This window comes from Heterocephalus glaber, unplaced genomic scaffold (assembly GCF_053883595.1).
Source record: "Heterocephalus glaber isolate CG9 unplaced genomic scaffold, H.glaber_assembly_v1.0 deba00000818, whole genome shotgun sequence".
Taxonomy (NCBI): domain Eukaryota; kingdom Metazoa; phylum Chordata; class Mammalia; order Rodentia; family Bathyergidae; genus Heterocephalus; species Heterocephalus glaber.
In genome coordinates this window covers 11096493-11116961 of record NW_028258164.1, presented here as the reverse complement: position 1 = coordinate 11116961, position 20469 = coordinate 11096493, and the positions used below count along the sequence as shown (strand labels likewise).

The 20469-nt window shown below is 35.2% G+C and overlaps 1 protein-coding gene across 4 annotated transcripts in view; it reads right to left on the bottom strand.

The window, feature by feature from the left end:
- The window catches only part of Cntnap2 (contactin associated protein 2), a 2081788-nt gene that overhangs the window by 1431934 nt on the left and 629385 nt on the right, over window positions 1-20469 (bottom strand). For all 4 annotated transcript variants that reach the window (XM_087207770.1, XM_087207771.1, XM_087207769.1 and 1 more), the window contains exon 3: window positions 12855-13048. In XM_087207770.1, the coding sequence (XP_087063896.1) occupies window positions 12855-13048 (194 nt within the window). The remainder of the gene's footprint in view (window positions 1-12854; window positions 13049-20469) is intronic.

Genomic DNA, 20469 nt, shown 5'->3' with positions numbered 1-20469 from the left:
GTATTATAAACACACAATAATTTCAAAGGGACAGGAAATTTCTCTTATATACATTGTTTTAAAATTTTTGTTATCAAACACTTCTTTTTGCCAGGGTGAACGAAAACAGCTAGAATAACTTTATGACAAATTCATAGTCTTTTTCTATTGCTCTAGGCTATTGCTCACAGCTCTATTTTCCAATTTGTATACTGTACAAAGCTGAAAAATATACAGACAGGACAGTCACCCTGTATAGAACGAACAATTGAGCTTGCTAAGTGCCTAAGATGAACAATGTACTAGCTCTGGGTAACTCAGTTTTTATATCGGCAAAAGAAGGAATTTTTTTAACCTTCTCCTAAGAATATTTCGAGAGCTAACTAACAAAACCTGCCTTTTTAAAAAATAGGTACTGCTTTAATTCACACAGAATGAGCAGTTAAATCTCAAATTTCAATTGAGAAAGCTGTTTCAGCTTTAGGAGAGCTCTTTTCTTTGGTCATAGAAGAAATGTCTGTAACTGTTTAGAATCCATGCTCTCTAGTATTGTTTTTTTAAATTAATTTTATTGGTACATTTTAGGTATAAAATTGGTTTTTAATAATTAATATAGCACAAGAAATTAAATGATGCTAATAGTGTAAAATGGTGCTTGATGGAGAATAAACTGATACATGAGGTTTGAGTCCTGGACCTTTTTATTTTTTGTAAGACAAAAAATATTTCTTAGAAGATAGGTGAGGAATTTGGTGGTTTAAAGTGTTTTCAGTTCATTTGCCACCCAAGAGAGCGTAATTTTAAAAATGATTATTCAAAGTTTTGCATGTAATAAATATAAATCTCATGTATATGTACCAGTTCCCTAAAATGAATGAAATTATATATGTTTCACAAACATATACTACTATAAATAGATAAATAGCAAAAAGGAAGATCACAGATAAATTACCATCAACAAGTGTATCATGGTTTGACTCAGACAAAATTCTTGAGATAATGAGGATTGATGCCCAATGCCTCTTAGAAGATAATGCCTTTCTTATAAGACAATCCCTTGCTTTTTCCAAGGAGACACAACCTCATTTGCACTTCAGTGGTAGCAAATAATAGGTAGATGCTAATAGGTAGATGTTATGGGTTGACTGTTGTCAACTCCTAATTTCATATGTTGAAGTCTTAAGCTCCAGTGTATCTCAATGGTATCTTATTTGGAAATAAGATCATTGCATATGTTAATTAATTCAGCTAATGCAAGACCATCTTGAGGAAGAGCAGCAGGCCCCTAAACCAGTATGACCAGTGTCCTTATAAAAAGAATATCACATGAAAAGAAACACACATAGGGAAAACCCCACACAAGAAGAGGTCAGTTGTCTAGAAGCCAAATGGAGAGATGGAAAGAGATTGTTCCCTCCCAGGCTGGAGAAGGAACAAACCTTGAAAGCACCCTGGTTTTAGACTTCACCAAAACTGAGAAAAGAAAGTTGTGGTGTTTAAGCTGTTTAGTTTGTGATGCTTTGCTATGGTAACCCTAGTAAAACGTCACAGAGCTAAATAGAATTTTCAAAATGAAAACAGCATCACTAAAAGGATCAAAGTCCTAGATCTTCTATGTGCTAAGCTCTATAGTCCTAGGGAAGTTCTTGAGCCCCAATTTTCAGGTTTGAAAATTAGGAAAAATGACATGCACGTAGATAGAATTAATGTGATACATCCAACAGATAGCATGTGCTGCCTATTTCTCATACGCCTTCTATACTTGAAAGGATAAAACAGGTCGATAAAAAATCCTAGAGTAGAGTTTGCACATCAGGTTGTCATATTGTATCTCTCAGGCCTACTCCATAAATAGTGGCTGATTTACATTCATTGATTCCAGGATTATCACTTTTGGCTGAAAATTAGAATTTATGGGAGAGATTTTAGGAAATGAAAATATTTGAGAGGCACACACAGATTCTGACTTAATTGTGCTGGGATACTACTAGCCCATTGGGACTTTAAAAACGTCCTTGTGTGATGCTATATATATCAGAGCTGAGCAACATTCCCCATTCATTCTTTTTCACCTAGAGATTTTTCTGTGGTACTTTAGGAAGTCATAAGACATCCAATTAGGCATAACTACTGCTTGTGATGTGATCAACTAATCTTCACAAAGACAAGAATGTAGCCAGAAAATAAATAAATACGAACATAGAAGATTCCTAAGGCTACTTCGAGGGCATCAAAGGGAAATTTCTTTATGTCACCTGGAAAATTTTAAATGTGATCATCTCAAAATGCATATTTTCTTATTTTTGTTACTTATAATATACAACAACTTGTAACAGAATTCTGTTTACCAAACTACAAAAATTTGTACTATATAAACATATCGTAGTAGTAACTAAGACTTTGATGTTTAAACTTAATGTATTTGAGAGCTGGGTTAATGAATAAGACCAAAAAAAAGGAGCACATCATAGATACTACAATATCATGCATGCAAGCTTCTCTCTTAAAAAAATAGAGAAATTTTGTGATCTTTAAAGATCAAATCATATTTAAAGATTAGTAGGTTTTGTTTTAAATATCCTTCTCGTACATGTGTGCAGTATATTACAGGTAAGATGTCATAGTTTTAGCTTGATTTAAACGTTACACACTGGGGCCAGGGATTTAGCTCAGTGGTCCTGTCGCTTGCCTTGCAAGCTCAAGGATCCAACTTCTATCCCCGGTACCAAGAAAATCCAAACAAACAAACAAACAAAAAACCAAAAAACAAACAAAAACATTACACACTGGATATATGCATCAAAATATCACATTATCCCATTAATATGTAAATTTCTTAAATTTTTATGAATTGCTTAAAAATTCAATTAAAATAATTCTAATTTGCTTAAAAATTTTAAACTTTACTCTTATTCTCCCAGTAAAGATAGAATTAGTGTGAAAAATGCGGTGCTCATCAAGTTTCATAGAGACAGTGACAGGGGCTGTTGAGACGAGCCATAGTTATGGAGGACACAGGCTGGTAGGTTACAGAGCTCTGGGTTCAAATTTCAGCTCCATTATTTATACTGTTATATTGGGTGATTCTTTAAAAACGGAAAATGTAATATTTATTCAACATTACAACTCCTGCTTTTTTTGATATACATAAATATTGTGAAATGATTATTACCACAATTAGGTTAGTTAAAATCCAACCATCACCAACTCTACTGTTAATTTAGCATTTGGTCTTGGGAAAGTGCCATATTCCTAATTCTCAATGTCTGCAACCAAAAAGTGGGGCCTAAAAATAACAATAATTTACATTACCACATGTCAGTTGTTATGAAGATTATATGAGATAAGCCCCCCTTAAGAAGCCCCTAGCCAATGTTGGTTGGCTGTTATTATTCACTGATTGATACAGGTGGGGTTTTCTGAACTGTTTCCTAAATCATAGGCGGGAGTTTTCATAGGTGTTACCAAAGCTAGATATTAAATGGTTTAAATGACAATTGCAATAAACTTACTCACTGTCTCATCAAAGAACATCAGCGAAGTTCACAGATAAATACGTATCTTTATCTTAAATAATCTTTTCATTTGGAGACTGGACACAAATTTTCTAAGAGCAGAAATCTGTACTTCCCCTCTCCCCGCTGCAAGAAATGCCCTCGTGGCCATGGAGTGAGCCACGCAGACAGCCACCAACACAGCATTGTTTTGCCAGAGTGATCATTTCACTGCAGCCTGTAATTAAGCTAGTTTCGCCCAAGAAAACCAAATGTATTTTCCAGGGCATTTTAACATCCCAATAGTTCTTCCTCAAAATCAGCATTGACTAAATTAGTCACCTGGCAAGATCATGTGCACAAGTGATCAATGTACAGCAGATATCATACAGTGGCTGGGGGACAAGTGTCTTGAAAGCTGTGCAAGATGACCTGAGCTTTTGCATAAAGTTGCTCTAATGATTTTTCACTCTCTTTACAAGTAGAATACATTATTTTCAAGGGTAAACCTATGGACTGCTTTCTTGTGTTCTTTATATCACTTTCACTGTAGTGTTCTATAATCATTAATAATGATAATATGTAGTAATTAAAATAGTAATAATACTACTGTACTCATAAATAATCAGGAGGAAGGGAAACAGGAAGATGAGAAGAGACTATATCTAGGGAGCACATTTAAAAAATTTTTATTAGCTTATTTCTCAAAAAAACTCAATGAGGTAGATACTATTACATCCCAGTTACAACTAAAGCAACTAAATTCCATAAAATATTGATTAATAAAGTCAAATATACACCAATAATAACTATTGGAGCAGAATATTAATGTTTGAGGTCTACCACTGACCTGTGCTATCTTGTTCTATAAATATCATGTATGAATTCAATATTGTTTTCATTTATTCAAAATTAGCAAATGATCATTATTTACATGATATTTCTTACAGAATCAAAGTAGGTATTCTGTTCCATATTGAGGAGGGGGTCAGTATATCTGGATTTGAGAGTCAGATGATGGGATATGTCAGCCTTGGCTCACTTATCTTTGGAATGAGATAGAGTGTTTAAATAACTATTGTGTGCTTGCCAGTAAACTGTGTATTACAGAGATGAAAACATGTGCCCTGGAAGACTTCAACATACTAATCAAAGTTCTCCCAATGTTGAGTGCAAACATTACTAAATTAAGGATATAATTTCAGAATTGTTTAAAAATGCCAGGTTTTTAATTTGTTTACTTGTAAGGAAGCCAGAATAATATTGAGTTATTTTTAGAGTCTCACTGCCTATTGCTACCTATTTCAGTAGAAGATTCACCTACTTGGGATGGCTTCCAGCTCTTCTTTGCATGACAACTCTATGTCTGCCTAGCCAACAGTAATTAACGCCTTACCAAACCTTTGCTGGCCATGAACCTCAACCAGTCTGCATGAGTCATGTCTCTGAATTGCGTCCTCAGAACAGTCTGGGCCTCCTCCACCCATTAGGACTCATAGTCCTGTAACATTCATTGACTAAGATGTCTACCATTTCCACTGGTCTTTCAACCCCTAGAAGACAGTAGCTGTGTTTGTTTATTGCTAGCTCTCTGTAAATCATACTGTTCAGTGAGTGCTTATTTTTCAGACCTCACTGTCTTTTTATGATAGATTTGTTTGTTATTTGCATTGTGAATTCCAGTTCAAATTTTGCCTTTTGGTTTGGTGTCACAGAGGGTGATTCTAATTTGTCTTTCTGGTAATAGAGTAGCTGAAACACTCGTAACACCCAGTCTACCCTGGAGTGTAAAGGAATTACCTGTGAATGCGGGTTCTGATTCCTTGGGTCTGGGTGGGGCTCTGATACGCTGCCTTCCTAACAGGTTCCCATGTGCTACAGGGCCTGTAGTTCAGGGACTGAACTTTACATAGCCAGCACCCAGAGGGGCTCTCACACTTCAGCCTTTCACTTTTATGGCCCAGAGTACAATGTCATCTTTCCATTTGAATTATCCCAAGAAGACCTGGAGGAGTTACTATCTCCCCAAAGCGAGTTACGTAGTATTTTCATTGATTTCCAAAGTTAATGAAAGTGAATCGATGTAACTCATTCTAATGGAAGTATCATGTCATATTTTCATTGATGTCTAATCAAAAACCTCTCTCTAAAAGACCTATACAGACACAGTTTGTATTGCGATTGTACAATACTCAATGTGACAATAGGACTATGATTTGTGTGACATGAATTCAGCTACCAATCCCAACGATACTTCAAAGTAGGTTATTATTCACTTTATGCAGAGAGGCACAGATGTAATACAATGCATGTGCCAATATGCTCCAGAGAAAAGCTACTGTACAAGGAAAGTAACAGGTTATTTTGAATTTTCAAGGACAAATTCTATATAATATACTCTGTTAATGCAGCTGGAAATTTCAAATTTATAAAATTTAATAATAATTGAATAACTGATGTCAGACATTGTTCCAAGTTCTTTCCCTAGCTACTTGATTGACTACCAAGGATATCTATTGAGGTAAATAGTATTGAAAGAAATAAGGACTGTTGTCAGACCCCTTTTACCAATGAGGAAAGTTAGCCAGAAAAAGACAAAAATTTGCCTCAAAGTCACAGGGATCTGTGAGGCTGAAATTACAATGATTAGCTTGGGTGTTTTGATTTCAGAGTGCAACATTCAACTGCCACTATTCACTGCCTTTCAGAAGTCTATAGCCCACAACAAACATGGTTTGCTGCTTCTCAAATTCCTACCCTAGGCACACTATAACTGCTCTGACTTCCATTAAATTGAGTACAGACATGCATCTTAAGTGAGGAAATTGTTATCTTCCTTAAAATCTTTTTAGGTATTCATCGATCAATACATTACACAAATTTGTATTTTCCTTGAGTCACCTGAATACAACCTTGACCTAAGAAGAAACAAAAAAAGTTTCTCCGTTATTTGAGCCCAGTGTAAAATAAAGCACAAGAGTATTGATATACCTTAGAAGAATCTTTCTTTTAGAGAGCTCTCCAAGAAATCAAATGTACTTTAAAAATTGCATATATCCTGTTTAACCTCATAAGCAAAAAAATACAAAAACAGTGAAATATTATATAGTGTTATTTGGTTGCCTTTATGAAATATCACAAGAGTATATAATTTTAAGTGAACAATGTATGCCAAAAATATGCTTAACGTTATTAATAACATGTCATCATTATTTTTCAAGTTATTGGAAAAAATCTAAACACAATCATATTTTTGTTAGAAAATATGTATAGAGAATATTTGGTAACTTACAAATTGACACAAGAAGAAACCTCATAACTTCCTAAAATGAGAACTGCAAAACACAAACATGTATTTAGAAAGGTGATCAAAATTTACTAGTAGAACCATTATAATATATGTAAAAGAATCTGGGATATTCACTCATCTTATTAAAATTCACGAGACTTTAAAAATATCACCCAACCTAAGGGGATGTAAACAGAAAAATCTATTTAATAGATATAACAATCTTATTTTAAATTCACCTTGAAAATTCTTTTCTTCTATATAACTCCTGAAGATTTCTACTCAGTTTATATCAAAGATCATTTCAGAAAGTATTTAATGTACCTTCGTCTGATATGATTCAATTCTCAACAAGCTATCTATAAAATTATTTTGAATACGCCTGCTTGGTCCTTTTCCCAAATAACTGATTGCAGCAACAATGCACGTGTACACATAAACAAGCAAAGGTAACTTCCATCTGTTCATGAAAAAAATTGCATTAATGTACTAAGTGAAGTGGAAGTTATTATCTGGTGGAAGATACATGATCAAGCCACAGGGATGGTTTCTTCCTTAGATTCTCACGCAGAAAAAAATTCTAGAGTTTTTTTTTTTTTTTAAAGAGAATATAAGTATACTATTGAGCTGTGAAACAGAGTCCTTTACATTTTACATTTATAATCAGAACAGATTTTTAAGTGATTTGGAAAATGAGTGCAACTACTATAACAAATGGTTGAAAAGACGGGACAGAATAATCCATTCATTTGTAAACAGTATCCCCTTACACGGCCCATTGCACACAGGGCCATCATTACGGGCACAAATAATCTGTTACGAGCACAGCAATAGCCCTTGGCACCTACCTCGGTCTCTCAGCCGTGAGGCCCTGGACCAGCCTGTGTTGCTCTCCCTACTGAGCTATTTGTACATGCTTTTCTATTTGTTGATTTGGAAAAGATGCCAAAGATTTGCGCAGGTTACCGCCTATTTATTCGTGGCGTTTCCGTCATTAACAATGTTGTCAAATGTTTTACCTTATGCATAAGAGTAAACAGAGGTTGGGACAGCGAGAGACAGGACAAATCTGGAAATGATCATGACAAACCGTTCTCACTGAAAGGATGTACTATATTTAATTTGAGGAATGCTTCTATGATTGATAACACATGAGATGAAATCCTTCTACCTTGAAAACTTTCTTTACTTTTAAAATTTCAGTTAAATCTCCCACTTGGTATTATTCCCATTGTTCAAGTTAAGAATTTCATGCCCCATAGAAGCATGTCCTGTCTCCAAATTTACCAAATATATGAACCTAGACAAAAAATCTAGACCTTTTGACTGCATTCTGACTTTCGTGTGCCAAACAACTAAATGTAGGCTAAGGATGGCATGGGAAATTTTATTATATAAATATGTACCTATTGTATATTGATTTAAAAATTAAGAATGTAAGCCATGTCTGCCTGAAATCCCAGTACTCTGAGAGGTAAAGCCTAGAGGATTGCAAGATTAACCCTGGTCTGGGCAATTTAGGGACTTAGCGGCAACATGTCTCCAAATAAAAAACCAAGAAAAGTCCTGGAGATGTAACTCAGTGTGAAGGCCCTGGGTTCAATCCTCAGTACATACAAAAGTATTTAATTAAGTAAGCAAACAAACAAATGTGTTTCCCTAGTAATATGATATTAAAAAATCAGAGTATTTAATCAACCAGTTAATTTTATTTCCAGATTTCTGAAAAGGTTCAAATTTGTTAGAGTTAGCTTTTTCTTGTGTGTGTGTGTGTGTGTGTACAAAGGCCCAGATTTTTAACAGGTCTTGCAAATAAATACTCTAAAATAGTTTTAAAAATATGAACATATACATACCTATTTATTCGTAAGTAACTAACCATGTAATTTAAATATGATTGAACATTTCTGCCTTGTAGGACTGTCCATTAAATAGATGTAGTAGTGACTAATTCCAGTCTGCTATCTGCTTACCATTCACCGTAAGGATCAAAACTCTTTAAAAAATAATTAGAAACATGTAAGCAGTTTCTCATGATGGAGAAAAGTTTTAAAAAATAAAAAGCACTATGTCCATATTATAGTACATGTGAATTTTTAGTATGTATCCACCAAAAAGTTGTGGTGTATAAGAAGTCATTCACTATTAATACTTCAATTTCCTACTTTGGTTCCAAATATCTACATTCCAACACCAGTAATTGAATTTGCCAAGCAAAATTGAATGCAACCTCCTAGCAAAAAACGGCTGGAATTTTTTTAATGTAATGTTTAATGGATTTCTGATAAGAAATGCTTATATAAAATAATCCCTCTCTCTTCAACAGATTACCCTTGGGAAACCTAAGAACACTACAGAGAAATATGCAAATTAGAGCTTGTGGAATATGTAAATGCAATGATTTGGGGAGGACAGTTTTACCAATTTGTATATGCTTTTCTTTTACATTGTAAAGGAAATTCTAAGTAGAAGGAAATGGCACTGTCAATAAAGTATACATAATTCTATTACACTCAGTATCATCAAGCAGGATTAGAAGGTTTGTCTAGTAAGGTGCATTTAGCATTTCATGTCCTTGCATATTAAATATTCAGATAAATCATGCTTTAGAAATCTTTTCAAGAGCTATTATAGTTTCATAATATAAGATTCATGACTTTAAAATCTTGAAAAATGTCATACTTCTCATCTACATGACTTTTTTTTGCTTATTTTCATTCTCATCTATATGACTTTTTCTTTGCTGACATTAATATAGTTTCTAATTATGTTAAAATAACTCAGTATCCATGTGGACATTTAATAATATTATGATAAAATTACTCATATCATCCACTTCCCCAATAATTATAGAAATGAGTGGCATTGACATTTGTTAAAAATAATATTCAAGTGACTGAATTTATATTGTCTTCCATTCTTCTTGGGTAATTAATCATTATAGAAATGAGTAGAAAGTCAATCTTAAAATTACATTTACTTTTAAATCTTTGGACTACTTGAAACTTTTCATCTTATAAGGTATTGTCCATCAAAAAGCCATCCAATATTCTCTATGTCACAAAGTTCTTGTAAGTCCAATTTGTACCATGTTAATAATAGCTTAAAGAAAATCTAAAATTTAGTTATCATTTTAGTAAACTTAAGCCTAAAAGGTATTTTTGTTGATACCATAAATACTAAATTTTAATCACTTAATGCTTGTTAAGGCATAAGCTCTAAAGTATTTAATTACTTTTATTAGTCAATGACCTTTAGCTCTTTTAAAATACATCTATTTTTCATATTAGTAAAGATTAAAAAACTTCTGTCATAGATATAAAAATAGAATCATTATGTGGCAGGCTCACTGAGATTTAAATATATCTTGCAATATTTATATCGTATCAAATTTGTTTTGCTTTTTAAGTATCATAATTAGCTCTCTATAGTTTCTTCTAGAAATACCATGGACCCTCGAGTTATGACCAGCCTGGCATACGAACAACTTGGGTTAAGCTGGAATTTTAGTTTTAACTTATGACCAAAGGCTTGAGTTATGACCTGAATGCTGGCCTCTTATACTTTCAGATGGTCTCAGATTTAGCCCTGAAAGAATCCTGGAGGGAACATTACAACATTCTTTCCTGTATAGGGTTAACTGAGAAATCCTGGGCCAATGTCTCTCTAAGGACCCTGAGATCTGCCTGTACACAGGAGAGAGGCTTTGGAGGCTGTGCAGAGGAACCTGAGCCTTCAATTGACCAACTTGAGTTACAACCAGCCCTCAGGAATGAATTGAGTTTGTAAGTCAAGAGTCCACTGCAATCACTCAATATATAGCATAGTAATTTTAACAAGAAACACAGGATTTAAAAAAGAAACAAATTTAATAGCAGATAGGTAGAAAAAAGTAGAAATACACTCCTCATCATCATCTGAAAAGTTTGAGAGTTCTGCATGTAGACCCAATGTACCTTCCCATTTGTAATATTTTCTCTTCAGGAAGACCTTTTCTCCCTGATCAAGAATTGGTATTTTATATATTACCAGAAGAGTCCAAAGCATCCTGAACAATTTACTCTCTTTAGACTTATTAACTTTGATCTCTTCAGTTCATCACAACATTATGTGAATATCTTTACCTGTTAGCACCTGAAAAGTAAAGTAAACTTCCAATAAGGCAGCCGTTCAGCACCCATCTTTATCACTGACTTAGCAAAACCAGATAGGAGAGCATTTAAACACTATCTTCTATTTGAAGTGAAGACTTAATAGATGCAATTATTGCAAAATGGAGTTTAGAGTCTAACTTGAAGCCTCTCAAATACTTTTATAAAATGCTAATCTGATTTTTGGATAGAAGCCACAGACAGAAAATGATGAGTGCTTCATTAGAAGAATATGTCAATTCTTCAATTATTTACTCTTGGTTGGTCTGTTACTTGGTGAGCTGATCGTTTGGTCTATTCCACCCCCACCCCCCCGGACTTCAAGGAAAGTCACTTCTACTCTCTTCTTATACAATTGTTTTCACTATAAGCTGCCTTTGCCCACACCATCACTGCAGACTGGAACAAATGTAAACTATGTCCTCAAGAAGGGATGCGTTAAAAATCATCAGGTGGGGCCTGGGCTTTAGCTCAGTGGTTTCTCTGCCTGCTGCGCAGGTCCAAGGACCCGAGTTCGATCCCTGGTACCAATCTGGAGAGCTTTAAAAAATTACAATGCTGGGGCCGGGGATTTAGCTCAGTGGTTCCCCTGCCTGCCTCGCAAGCTCAAGGAGCCGAGTTCTATCCCCAGTACCAAAAAAAAAAATTACAATACTCCCTTACCTGAGAGCAATTAAATCCAAATCTGGGTCAAGATGTAAGTATCCGTGTGTTTTAGACCTCTGTCTATCCAGGGTTAAGAATCACTTTTCCATAAATGATGCCTGGAGCTTCAAATTATCTTAATTATGAAATGATGATTTTCCATAAAAAGGTATTTCCCCTGTTATTTGTTTCCTATACATTATACATTCCAATGTATAAATATTCTTGGTATGCAATTATGTCTTGAAAGGAGTTATTTCTAAAGTACTGCCTGGGCAAACACATTTAATTATCCAGGCATTATATCCTTATTTCACATGATAGTTGCTATCATTAGGTACTGCTGTGGAAATGAACACCCAAGCTAGGACTTCTAAACTCTAGCAAGAAGAAAATTACTTGAGTGCTTTAAAAATATAAACTCATGAAAGTGAGCCCTGATCTAGCTGAAAATATGCAACACTCTCCCTAATGCTGTGGGCAGAATTTAAAAAATCATATATTTCTCCTCCTGCTCTTTTTCCTCCACCTCCTCCTCCTTCTTCTCACTTTCTCTTCCTCTCCTTCCCCTTCACCATTGTTACCACCCCCTTGTCTTCCTTTTTGTTTAATACGTACGACTTTACCTGATTTTGCTTATAGCTATTTTTAAATGTAGTTAAACTAAATAGATGCCTTAAAATTTAGCATTAAGTAATATATTCAAATGAACTTAATAATGGATTGAATATTTCAAATTTCCAATTTAATTGAGACATTTTAAGAGTGCATGGATAAAATTTTATGTTCTTCTCCAACAGTAAAATAGTGGTAAATATACATCTGTAAAATGACTTTAAAATGCCATTATAATGTGGCAATATTATTCTCTAACCACATATCACTGTTCCTACTTTTCTATTTTCCTCATAATTTTAATGTTTCATTTCAACTGAAGATTTCATTCTTCAACAAATCATCAGTACTTAATCATATTTTCTACTGACATGATTCTTATTTCATTGGTCTGGGTGCGACTAGCATGTGTATACTTTAAAACTTCTTTAGGTAATTTAAATGCATAACCTTGAGACCTATTGCCCTATTGAGTAGAAATTGCCACCTAAAAAAAAATCTCCTCCATACTCAAAAAAATAAAGAAGCAAATGGTTTCTTGGTGGTTTCAAGAGATAAATCTTGACAACTGCATGTAGCTCAGAGGACAAGGGCTGGTTATATTTTAACATGTGAGTCCTTCGCCATTTCCAAATATTTGCAACTCAATTCTCTGTCATTGCACTTCTGACAGCAACTTACCCAGATATTCCCATCCTGGTGGTAGGGTTTCCAATTCCTCCCTGTGTCACTGTATAGCATGCGGTATTGGGTCACCCAGTCTGAGCTGCTGTATCTTCCTTGGGTTCCAATGGCACTGATCTGCTTCCGATTGCCAAAGTCGACCTGCAGCCATTGATAATGGTCACTATCTGATGGAGACCATCCCCCAGCACCTGAAGAGGGCACAGGAAAGAGGGGGAAAATGAATATTTAAGTTGAAGTTCTGCATTTGAAAACAGATTATTTTGCATACCATAATTGGTCTTGTCAGTGCGGTATTTCACGGGCTGTATTATGAAGTGTCCTTTATAGATGCCATTGAGACTTCAACTAATATTCTTCCAGCTGGGTAACATTGATTCTTTAACCTCTTTATGGTGTAATTATGTGCTCATTTTCTCCTGAGCAAATGTCTCCATAATTCCTCAATTAGATCTTATTAGTATATGTCAAAGTCTAATTGGCTGAGGGTTGATCAATTCACCATGAACTCTTTAGCTAAAATCGCTAGAAAAAAATATGTAACTATCTAAATCTTACTTCATGTAAGGTTTTATCTTTTAGTAAATTATAAAATAAAGAAAAACTAAGCTCAACTATACTTCACCTTAAAGAGTTCAAAGTTCAAAAGTATTAATATTATAGCTCTTAAAATGAGGCCTAATCTTACATTAAACCCCTGAATTCATAGGAGGTAAGATATACAGGCAATCAGACAATATGTATCACTTCGGGATACAAGTCATTTCATCTTAATCACCATATTTCGTGCAATATAATTTGAATTATTAAACACATAAGATATCTTTTGGTAAAATTTTGTATTTAACTGGCAGATAGTAAGAATGTACAAATACTCACTAGACAAATGGCACCAGCATGAGCAAAAAGACTTTTTGGTAATATTTAACTATGGCTGCATACAAAGAAGTCACAAAAATATGGGATAATGCTTAGTGCTAAAGAGTACTAAAATTTTGGGGGTGAATTTAGTACTAGTGAAGAGAAATGATAAAAAAATGTAATAAATTCTCCAATGTGCAGTATATTGATATATGTGTGCCATATTTTCTTTTTTTTTTTTTGGCACTGGAGATCAAACTCAGGACCTTGTACTTGTAAGGGAGGCAGTGGCACCACTGAGCTAAATCCCTGACCCTGCCATGTTTTTATAATAAGGGATTTAAAGCCTGACAAAATAATTTATTCTTTTAAGGCTCTCATAACACACATCATTTTGTCAATCATCATAGGTATCTCATTTACTTAACAATGTTTATATGTGTTTTGTTTTGATCTAAATGTCCCCAGGGGTCAGGGATTTAGCTTAGTGGTTCTGCTGCCTGCCTTACAAGCCCAAGGTCCTGAGTTTGATCCCCAATACCAAAAAAAAAAAAAAAAAAAAAAAGAATAAAGATCTAAATGTCCCAAACTCTCATATGTGTGGAATTCATGCAAAAGTCATGCTCAGCAGTGGATTGACTTACTGATGAGTTCAGAGCTGAATGTGCTGTTAGTAAGTGGGGCCTGGTTGAAGGTGGTCACTAGGGTGTGCCCTGGAACGGTGCTGTCTTGTACCTGGCTCTTCCCTTGTCTCCTGGTTCTTGGCTGCCATGGGTTGAGCACCTTCTTCTCCACAAAATTCCTATGCCATCCTGTTACTGCCTGGGAATTGTCAATCATGAACTGAAACTGTGAGCCAAAGTAACCCTCTCATACTTTAAGTTGTGTCCCAGTGATGAGAAAGTAACTGACAACTATGGCTTAGTTTTACTTCCAGTTACAATAGAATAGCTATCTAAAAAATTGTGAAACTAACAAATTAGTATATTAAATGTGTGTTTGCAGAGATTGGACAATAGGAACAGTAAGAACCTGACCCACAGAGAAGATAAATGAAATGAGGCAAGTCTGGCTAGGGGTCTGGCTTTCCTTATGGTTTTTTTCTTGGTATGCCATGCAGAAGATCACAAACAGAGTAGAACAGTATCCCTGAGGTGGAGACAGATCAAAATTTGAAGTTAGTGAGGAATCTGGAAACTGTAGGAGATAATTCCAGAGAAGGGGCAGAATAGAGAAAAAACTCGGGAGCCCTCCTTGGGGATCAGAAAAGTCTGTAAAGTGTAGACCCTGGATCAATGTTATGCTGTACATCTGTAGACCAAGACTCCACAAGTCTATATAATGGGAGTTCTGAAATGAACAACAGCCAGCCAATGGTTGCAGCAGGCTGAGAGGATTTGATTTCAGACTAGATAAGACTGAGAAGCCTAGTTGAACAATCCCTGTTATTCAAAAGATGTCTCAGAAAAGACATGCCCTAGACCAAGGGGTAATTAGTCCTAGAGTAAGGGCTACTCTGGAAACACTTGGACATATTTACTAAGTTCAATCTGTCACACAAGTTATTTAACTTTTCTCAAACAATATTCAATGCTTCATCAAGCAAGGCCATGAAAGTTTAGAAACTGAAAGACTCTAATCCATAATGTCCAGTATAAAATTTTAAAAAGTAACAAGAGAAAAACTTAACTTTTATGGAGAAAGGAAAACATGACTCATAATCAAAGAAAAATCAAACTACACATGTGGACCCCCAAATAACAGAGATGTGGAAATTATCAGACAAAGAATTTGAAATGGTCAATATAAAGTAGTTCTACTATTTAAACAAACATAAATATTGAAGAACAGATGCCAAACTGATGTGGTTTTTTAATGAAATGTAGTACTACTCAGCCATAAAGAACGAGAAACTAGAGACATTTATAGCTAAATGGATGTATATTGAGGCCATACTCTTAAGTGAAATAAATAGGACACGTATGGGTAAATACTGAATAATTTCTCTAGCGTGAGAAACTGAAAGTGTAAATAAGGATTAAAATGAATAATTCATAATTTGAAATAGGAAAATGTCCAAAGGTGTAAGGGTGGTGGGAGAGAAGGGGAAAGGGAAGAAGCAAAAGGAAAAATCATGAGAAACGAAAAAAAAATGGAAAGGAAATTTATGTAAATAGGGAAGGGTGCACAGGCAATGGGGAAAAAAATAAAAACTAAGACATATCATGTACAGGTACAAACACCCAATGATAAATGTAAATGTATTGTATACCTAAAATGTACCAATAAAAGAATAATAAAAAAGAGAAACAACAAAAGAAAATTGAAGTGGAAATTTTCAAACATGAAATTATATCTAAAATAAATGGTTTACTGGGTAGGCTTTATAGATTAGACCCTGCTTAGTTTGGATCATAATGTCCCCTATGTGCTCATGGGTTAGGGGGCTGGTCCTCAGCCTGTGTCACGAATGAGTGATGCCAAACATTAAGAGGCGAGGCTCAGCAGGAAGTCTTTCACTCCCCGATGGTGTACCCTTAAAGGGGATGGTGGGACCCCAGCTACTTCTTGTTCCTCTTTACCTCCCTGCCCGCCATGAAGTGAGTAGCTTTGCTCTATTACATTTTCCTGTCATGATGTGCTGCGACAGGCCCAAAACAAAAAGGCCAATAAATCAAGGACTGAAATAATAAAACCATGAGCTGAAATAAGCCTTTTCTCCTCATAAGTTGATTATTTTAGATATTTGCTACAATCATAGACAGTAGAAAAACATAGATCCTGAGAAGAAAAACATTGGTATGTTAGAACATAAGCCATAGAAGCCATCTAAACTGAAGCTCAGAGATAAAAAGGACATAACAAATGAGCATCCAGTAACTCATGGGACAAGAAGTGCCTTAATAGTCAGTCATGTAAATGGAATAGTAAAAGCAGGAAGGTAGACCTTGAGAAATATTTTATATATCTATATATAAGAAATAATGGTTGAAATTTATATATTTTAATATATTTATATATAAGAAATAATGATTGAAACTTATAAACTCAAATATTTGAAAATTTTGTTGAATTTCAACCCAGATAAACACAAAGAGAAACATGCCAACTCACTACATAATCATTTGGTAAGAAATCATGTTAAAGAGTAAGTCTGTAATATCATCAGATAGCAGAAACTTCCCAGTGAAGTCAATGAAAGCCACAAAACAAAGGAACCACATAGGAAGACAAGAAGAAAAGGAAAGAAAAAGAAAGACTGCAAAACTGAATTCTATATCCAGCACAAATATCCTTTAGAAATAAAAGTAACATAGAAATATTTAAGACAAAAATGGAGGGAATTAATCATCCCTATCTGTGTATATTAAGAAAGTTTTCACCACCAGGGAAATTTCACCGTATTGAAACTCCTATCTATGTGAAGAAATAAACACTGAACATAGTTCATCTGTCAGTAAATATAAAAAATTTGTCCACGCTTTTACATTTTAAAACATTTATTACAACAATGGTAATACTTAATTGGAAGGCTTCTTGCCAATGAAGAGATAGAATGTTGGACTATAAGTAGAAGAAAAGGTAGGGTGTGGGGCATAGAATACCGCAGTGAGTTCCTCCTGTCACCCCTAAAATGATATTATTTGAAACCAGAAAACTCAATGAAAGGTCAGCCAACATCACCTGACTGTAAAAGGGAGATTTTGCAGGTAAAGGTGAAATTGTTTTCTGTAAAAGATAGAACAGTGAATGTTTTCTGTGTTGCAGGCCATACCACCACTGTGGGATCTACTAAATTTTGTTGTTACCTGAAGAAGTCAGAGAAAGTATATAACGAAAGTGTGGCTGGGTTTCAATAAAAATGTATTAATAATAACTGATGGCAATCCTTTTGCAAGATCAACCTCTCAATAAATGAAATAGAAAAATCTGTGGATTTCATTGTATCTAAATACCTCTAGGAGCTTTTAGAAAAGATTTAAGTATATAGTGAGTGTGCACATATACTGCACATGGACCATCTGTAGAATTTGTGCATAAATTGTATGACAAATACTTCCTTAGTATCTAGTCTCATATCTTCAATCTACAGTTTTACTGCAATATTTTAAAAATGCAAATCTCATCCTATTTCCTCCCTGATCAGTAACTTCTAGTTCCTCTCCATTGCCTAAGGAAATAAGTGACCCTGTCCTTCACACAGAAGTGGCAAACCTGGATGCACCCTCTGCCTACCACACCTCTCTCTCCATGTATCCTGACCAGTATAACATAAGGATCAGTGTTCACAGTGCACATTTTACCATCTTCAGGGGGTGTGAGGCACCCTTCCAGCCGGCTTTCCTGATGAGAGGAAGAGGAACTCGCTCAACCACACAGAGTCCCCAGCAGACAGTCCTTAGCCATGATTCCTTTCTAGGAGTTTCCTGAGTTAAAAAGATTACTTTACCAAGGTTATGCCCCTCCCTGAGGTTGTGCAAATCCCATGACTGGACAACCTGAGGCCATCAAGGGCCAGAATCCTGCTCTGACCTGTGGAAAGACTGAAGTATTTTCACAGCTCACTACAGGATTGGTAGAGGCCTTTGCTGAGATTACATTGAATCTCACTTCTCCCTCTGACTATTTTTTGTCTCACTCCTTTCCTTCCCTACTTTTTTCCAACCCCAAAGCATTCCCTAGTGTACTTCCTATCAACTTTTCTCCATCTCAGTATCTGTGTCCTGCAGAATCATGTCTGCTAAAAAACCTCCCTGGAACCAATTTCTTGGTGGTCCCCTCATTAGCAATAGGAGCTCCTTGTCCCTGCTTGGTAATTTGTGTTATTTTCATGCAGAGTTTGTGTCCTATTGTAGCGTCTAATAGTCTCTATAGCCAAGTGACACCCATGTGTCTCTTTCTAGAATGCATAAAATGTTGTAGGAACAGCAGGTCAATTTTTAGATGACAATATGCTGTTAAACCAAGAAATAATAATAGATTTTCTTGCTTGTTAGATTTACAGGTTGAAACCTTGAAGAAATGCATATGGAACTGTATATAAACTTTTGTTATGCATCAATTAAAGCAATAGGATGATTTGGTCAATGTAGCCAACAAGCAATACATACAATGAAAGAATAAGTAGAAATATGTCCAATTGGTTCTTTGGTGAGATTTAGAATATTTTTCCTAAGGTTCTCTCTGATAAAAACTCCAAAACAAATTTTCTTATGTTACAAATTTTTTGAAGAATTATGATTTTTCAGTAAGTAATTAATATACTCATTTCTTGAAACACAGTAGAATTTAGTGTCAAATTTAAAGACAGCAGAAATCTAAACAAGGAAAACATCAGTAAAACCTTGCTTTTTCCAGAAAGGTAGTGGAAAGAGTAGTGATTAACTTCAGGAGGAGAGTAAACTTCAGGCTTTCATGAGGAACATGGTAAAAAGGATCAATGTAGTTTCCTATTTGTCTTTGATCTATCAAGCATGTAATTTGGGGAAGTTGATTACTTTGTTCATTTGACTTGTGAAATGTATAAACTCTATCGATCCAAGGATTAGGAATGACACCTGTTATACCACGAAAAATTATGGAAATAGTATGTAAGAGGGTGCAAGCATCTCCCAACATTCTGTAGGGTGCATAAATGAGCAAGTGTTCTTAATTCATCCTGGTTGAAACCAGGTAATGTTGAAGAGGAGGTGGAGATCGAGATGTTGACATTGAATTGTCATAATCTCTCAGTTTCTTAGGAGAATTAGAAAGAATCCTTTTTTGAAAATAACAGGGCCAATATTATCTAATGACTAGTTAGTAAATTGTTAGTGGTATTTGAAAGATGGGCACTTATTACAGAACACTTATATCCTAACCAATAGGAATTCAGCTCCCTTCCCATTTTCTCTCTGTCCTCTCTCTCCTCTCCCCTCCTTGCCCACTCATCCCTCCATAGTTCATTCTCCTTGTATGTATGTGTTTCTGTTGCAAAGATACATGGAGTCTGTACCCTAGGGGTTGAGTTACTTGGGTAATAAATTACCCTAAAAAATCCAGATTGATTAATGAACCTGGTACTCTGAATAGATATAATCAGTGCTCTGAACTCCTACGTCAGGACCATTTGGGTTGGTGTTTGTAAATCAGAACTTCTGGGAGGAAAGAGAAACAGAGTGGGTGGTTGGAGAGAGGGCATGGAGCTTTTTTCCTAATGATAAATGGCTCCTGAATAAACATGACACTGAAGTTGGCGATTGTAATGTCACCAGAGACTTGGAGCCTAGATTTTAATTTAGAAGAAAATGGTGAAAAAAATTTCAATTAAAGATAGAACTACCTTTAATAACTGTCTGAGAAATATGTATCAGATGAAAAGAATGAATTGAAAAGGAGACTCCAGGCAAGACAGCGTTATAAGCTCAGGTTTAGAGGTCGCCTTCTGCTTCAAATACACAATATTTTTAGATAAGATAGATAAAAAGAAAACTGAAAAGACATAGCTAGGATCAAAAATAAGATAAACATCTCCATGCACATGAAAGACAGTTACAATGTGAAGCAGTGAGTAGAGCTGACTTTGAGGCCTGCTGGAGTGAGGGTCTGGGGACATTCAGAGGCCACTGGGCATTTGACTGTCACAGAGAAGTGGTGCAGGGAAGTTTCCCGTGTGTATGAGACAGGACCCTAGGGTCAGGGCTGCAAACTAAGATTGGTTCAGGTCTAACTTGCTTGTGAAAACAGACTGAAAAACACTGCTTACTCACTG